Below are 5,829 nucleotides of genomic sequence, written 5' to 3'. Positions count from 1 at the left end.
TAAAGCTCACCGTCTTTAAACAGCCTCTGTTTTTCTGCCCGTTTCTCAGGGAGATGTCACTTGGTCACTGAAACTTATGCAAACTAGGGGTGGGGCTATGTGTGATCCGTCAGTGCAGGTTAGAGGTGCAGGGAGCAGGTGTGCACAGGTCTCCAAACAGCAGGGAGCTGTCATTCAAGGCGGTTTGCCGACATTAATTTGTTGCATTTGGGGATTAGCCGCAGAGATTAAGGTATGTTGATTTTATCAAGCATGTACTCAGTTGAAGATTTACCTCGGTACAGATGCTGATGTGCCACAGGCTAACTGGACTTTAGATAAACGCGTATTTATTGTGTCGAAACATTATTTGGACTTAGCTCTGAGACGGTGAAATCAGCTATCTGCCTCCATACACGTCGACAGTGTTGGAAATGTTGGACAATGTGTGAAAAGTGTTCAGTAACATCACGCCAGGCAGGGCTGATCAGGAAAAACTTGTCTGACTAACCGAACACGCGGATTTTAAACACACCCGTGTCTCCAATACTAACATTAAAAGCAGGGGGAAGAAGTTTTAAGGTCTGTTATAAACCACCGACTTCCTTTTGAGCAGTGGAAAAAAGCCCGTGTTACATGTTCACTGCGTCTGATTTTAGATTTCACTTTAATGAGTCAGCGGCAGAATTTAAGTTAAAACAATATAATTGCGCTTTCCCATTTTCTTAGTGACTTCAGTTAGTCGTTAAAGTATTACTTGTTAAACTTTTAGTACTGTTTGTTTTTTCTGATTTGAAAGGCAGCACGTTTTCTGTCAAAAAACCCTCTTTCATTTGAATTTCAGTTTTGCAAAACAAATGTCATCCGGACCAAAGAACACGCTCAGCAGGCTCCGCCCTAATCAGACAGGATATGTTATAAATTAATCGCTGCTTTCCCCCTATTGACAGCAGTTTCCAGCACTGTATTTGTTTTTATGTAATGCCAGCTGCTTTGAAAAAGCCCTTTGTGAACGTTGCTATCTATTTGGATTTCGTTCCCTTAAATGCCAGGTTCTTATCATCTCAATAAAGCGGAACTAAGAGCCTGCACTTTAACCTCAAAGCTAATACCTTTGAACTTTCAACGCTGCATTTAGTATATACTATATTTGCATTCATCCTGGTGTATTAATATATTGGATATTTGTCACACTTATTTTTTTAGATCATCAAACTAATTTTAATATTAGTCAAAGATAACTGGAGTGAATACAAAATGATGATTTCATTCATTGAAAGGGGGGAACTAAGCAGCCCAACCTGGCCCTGTGTGTGTGAGGAATTGCTCCCCTTGTGAAATCCTGAATTGTCTTAATTACAACATTTATTAACTTCAATTTCTTTAGCCACACCCAGGCCTGTGAGACATGTTAGATCAAGAAACCGCTCAAGTAGATCCTATCTGACAAAGTGAAGCAGGTTAAAAGATCTCAAAAAACAACAACGCAATCTAAAGAGACAGCTGAGTCATTGATATCCATCAGTCTGGAAAGTCATTTCTGAGGCTTTGGGATTCCAGTGAACCACAGTCAAAGCCATTATATACAAATAGAGTAAACTTGAAACAGTGGTTAACCTTCCCAGCAGTGTTACCAAAATTACTCCAAGAGTGCATTCATGAGTCATCCAGGAGGTCACAAAAAGAGCAAGAACAACATGGAAAGAACTGCAGGCCTCACCTGCCTCAGTTAAGGTCAGAGTTCATGATTCGGCAATAAGAAAGAGACATCCTTAGGAGGGGAAAAATCCACTGCTGAGCAAAACGAACACAAAGGCTTGTCTCAAATTTGCCAAGAAACATCTTTATGATCTCCAAGGCTTTTGGGAAATTACTGTGTGGACTGACTTTTTGGAACGTTTGAGTCCCTTCACATCTGGCGTAAAATCAACACAGCATTCCTAAAAAGAACAGAAAAAAAAACGTGGTGGTGGTATTGCGACGGTCTGGGGCTGATTTGCTGCTTCAAGACCTGGAAGACTTGATGTAACCATGAATTCGGTTCTCTACCAGAAGGTCAGGCCCTGAAGCTTAAGTGTACTTAAGCATGACAATGATCTGAAACACGAGTCCACCTGTCTATGGCTCCAAAGTAAAAAACAGAATGAAGGTTTTGCAGTGGCCTAGTCAAAATCTGGGCTTAAATCAGATTGAGATGCTTTGGGATGCACTGTTTGTGTTTGAAACCCACCCAAATGTGTCTGAAATAAAACAATTCTGCAAAGAAGAGTGGACCAAAATTCCTCACAGTGACGTGAAAGACTCAGTGACCGTGATCCAAAAACAAATTGCTCCTAACTTTGATCCAACCGGTTATCAAGTTTAAGGGGCATTTACTTTTTACACAGGTCCAGGTAAGTAAACTTATTTTTCCCCCTTAATAAATTAAATCATCATGTAAAACCTGAATTGTGTCTTTGTCTACTATTAGAATTAGTTTGATATGAAACATGTGTGATGAATATGCAAAAATAAATAAATGAATAAATCAAGAATGGTAAATGGTCTGTATTTGTATAGCGCTTTACTAGTCCCTAAGGACCCCAAAGCGCTTTACACGTTCAGTCATCCACCCATTCACACACTGGTGATGGCAAGCTACATTGTAGCCACAGCCACCCTGGGGCGCACTGACAGAGGCGAGGCGCCACCGGGCACTCTGACCACCACCAGTAGGCAACGAGTGAAGTGTCTTGCCCAAGGACACAACGACCGAGACTATCCGAGCCGGGGCTCGAACGGGCAACCTTCCGATTACAAGGCGAACTCCCAACTCTTGAGCCAAGAAGGGGGCAAATACACTTGTATAGCAATGTATGACATGACTAAGGCGCATTTCTTCTTTTTTCAGGCCTGATAATGGCCAACTTTGGAGGACACGCTATTCCTGGCTCTTTTTTCCTGCTCTATGGCTTCTGGCTAACAGTGAAATATGTTCTCCAACACTACTGGAGGACAAACCAGCCTAAAGGACGACAGACTTTGCCGCCAATCTTTAAAAGACTGGACTACATTGAAGGAGGGTTCCAGATATTTGCTGCTTTTATTGGTCAGTTTTCCTGTAAATATATATTCATCAGTTGTGTGCGTCCACCTGTTCTAATTTCGCTGATGCTGTCCTGTCACAGGTATTATGGTTGAGCAGTTTGTGGTGGACGGGCCACATGCTCATCTCTACAACGACGGCGGGTGGATTAAGTTGATGAACTGGCAGCACAGCACAATGTATCTGTTCTTTGGGATTTCTGGAATAGCTCTGATTTTAAGTACAAAATTCCAACTGGTGCCAAGAGGAGTGGGCCGCTTTGGTCTCTCGTTAGCTCTTTTTGTTGAAGGTAAGCTGTAAGAAAGCCAGGTTTTAGTTGCACAATATTTTTCACCATAATTCCTGGTGGCTAACGTGTATTTGAGCTACATTTTGTGTTTGACTCTATTTCACGCAGGGTTTCTGTTTTACTACCATGTGCACAGTCGACCTCTTCTGGACGCCCACATCCACACCTTGCTCCTGGTGGCGGTGTTTGGAGGCTCAGCCAGCATCATGCTGGAGATGTTCATAAGAGACAACATTATTTTAGAGCTGTTCGGGTCATGCATGTTCATCCTACAGGGTTCGTGGTTCTACCAGGTGATTAGCCAAATGAGATCCTGATGCAGAACACCTCGTTTATACACCCAGCAACATCTATCCACCCGTCCAGTTCAGCCATCTGACACAGGATGAGAGACAGGATACACCCTATACAGGCTGCCAGTCCATCACATAGAGACAGTCAACCACAAACACTGACAGGCAAATTACAATCACCAAATAACCTAACAAGCACGTCTTTGGACTGCAGGGAGACCAAGCAAACTATATATGGCCTGAATGGTAAATGGCCTGTATTTATATAGTGCTTTACCAGTCCCTAGGGACCCCAAAGCGCTTTACATATTCAGTCATCCACCCATTCACACACACATTCACACACTGGTGATGGCAAGCTACATTGTAGCCACAGCCACCCTGGGGCGCACTGACAGAGGCGAGGCTGCCGAACACTGGCGCCACCGGGCCCTCTGACCACCACCAGTAGGCAACGGGTAAAGTGTCTTGCCCAAGGACACAACGACCGAGACTGTCCAAGCCGGGGCTCGAACCAGCAACCTTCCGATTACAAGGCGAACTGCCAACTCTTGAGCCACGATCGCCTGCTATACACAGAAATGCCCCAGGAGGATTAAACCAGGAACCTTCTCGTTGTGCTAAACACTGCATCGCCGTGGCACTTGAATACTAAAACAAAGACCACTTAGAGGACCAACACCACTTTTTAAAATATTTACTTGTATAGTTTAATCACATTTTCTAGACAAGCAGTAGATTTCATTAATTTCTGCACACATCAGGGCCAGTTCGGTGCCATCTGTGTGGACTGTCCTTAGATCTTGCTCTTTGTGCAAACTTTTTGTCAACTTACATTTTTTTATTCATTTGCTTATAATGATAATAGGTAGTTGGCTTCTTCATCACACATTTGTCATTTCAGATTGGATTCGTACTTTACCCACCAAGTGGAGTGGAATGGATCTTGACCGAGCACGCCAACGTCATGTTCGTCACAATGTGCTTCTGCTGGCATTTAGCTGTGGCCCTGCTTTTAGTCACTTCCACTGCAGTTGTAGTTTGGTTGTAAGTATCTCATCCTTTACATGCACACATTTTACAACCAGATCAGTGTAATAACAGAGTTTGAACAGACTTGGTTAGAAAACAGAACAAGTGGGATTCAGCAAAACAGGTACAATTAAAATCTTGTCACAACATGGCAGAACAACATGTGCACCTGCATTTATGATACATGTACTCGGGTTATTATTCCCTGTAAAATGCAACTTGATCAGGGTTTAGCCTGCATATTTTGCTCTGAAATGGCTTTTCATTAGAGCATAATGTGCCTCAATGGGATATCACTATTCACTTGACATTTCAGAATAGCTGAAGCAAAGGTTTTCAGGGACGGTTTCAAGGACAAGTAAACTTCATGATAAATCACTTCCTGAACATTTTGTAAGCTTGGTGAAAGCCACCTTTTTTGAATTCTGACATCCAAACCTGCTTTTTGAGGTGATGTGTATATAGGCAACATGTTTTTGTTTACATTCAACATTTCTCATAAATACCCAACAGCTAGTGGCAGCTTATTTTAGTAGTTAACCCTTAAGGAGATGGATAAATACAAGTAACTTGTAACCTGTATTAATCTGCATTACTTGTCTTCTTTATCTGTTATTGGTGGGTAACATTTTACACTGACTGCTGTGATGTCTTGCATCTATGGACCCTCTTGCGATTGTTGGTAGAAAAAGGTTTAGGCTTAAGAGGCACTGATACCGTTTAAACCTCATCTCCATTTGGAACTTTTGATTAGATTTTAATGTCCTTCGGTAATAATTATCATTAACAATTCATTAGCTTTCAGGAGGCAACAATAACAGTGTTAGTTGTATAATCTTCATGTACACTTGTGTTTGTTCCAACAGGACTGTGGTGCAATTCTCGGCAAGGGGACGAGACATAGAGATCGGAATGCGTAACACATCCTCTGAATTGACCTCTCAAAAAGCTTTGCTTCAAGAGTCAGATGAAGAATGAAGGCATGTTTATGGCTCTTTGATTTCATTTTTCAAATCTTGATCTATTTTATCTATTTTAAAAAAAAATGTCTAAAGAAAATAAGATTGAAATCCATGTGAATTAACTATTATCATGTTTGTAAATATTAAAAAGGACAATTCATATTGTGTATCGCCTGCTTTTACAAAAAA

The 5,829-nt window shown here is 41.7% G+C and overlaps 1 protein-coding gene across 1 annotated transcript; it reads left to right on the top strand.

Annotated features, from left to right (window-relative positions):
* Nucleotides 1–74: 74 nt before the first annotated feature.
* tmem45b (transmembrane protein 45B) lies at nt 75–5,802 on the top strand. The gene is made up of 6 exons (XM_004564030.6): nt 75–232; nt 2,870–3,067; nt 3,147–3,353; nt 3,462–3,646; nt 4,551–4,693; nt 5,545–5,802. The coding sequence occupies exons 2-6, from the start codon at nt 2,878–2,880 to the stop codon at nt 5,654–5,656; spliced, it is 837 nt and encodes a 278-aa protein (XP_004564087.1). The 5' UTR covers nt 75–232; nt 2,870–2,877; the 3' UTR covers nt 5,657–5,802.
* Nucleotides 5,803–5,829: the final 27 nt, after the last annotated feature.

The sequence above is a fragment of the Maylandia zebra genome, linkage group LG10 (assembly GCF_041146795.1).
Source record: "Maylandia zebra isolate NMK-2024a linkage group LG10, Mzebra_GT3a, whole genome shotgun sequence".
Taxonomy (NCBI): Eukaryota; Metazoa; Chordata; class Actinopteri; order Cichliformes; family Cichlidae; genus Maylandia; species Maylandia zebra.
Note: the sequence above shows the minus strand (reverse complement) of the source record. Positions and strands in the feature narration are given on the sequence as shown.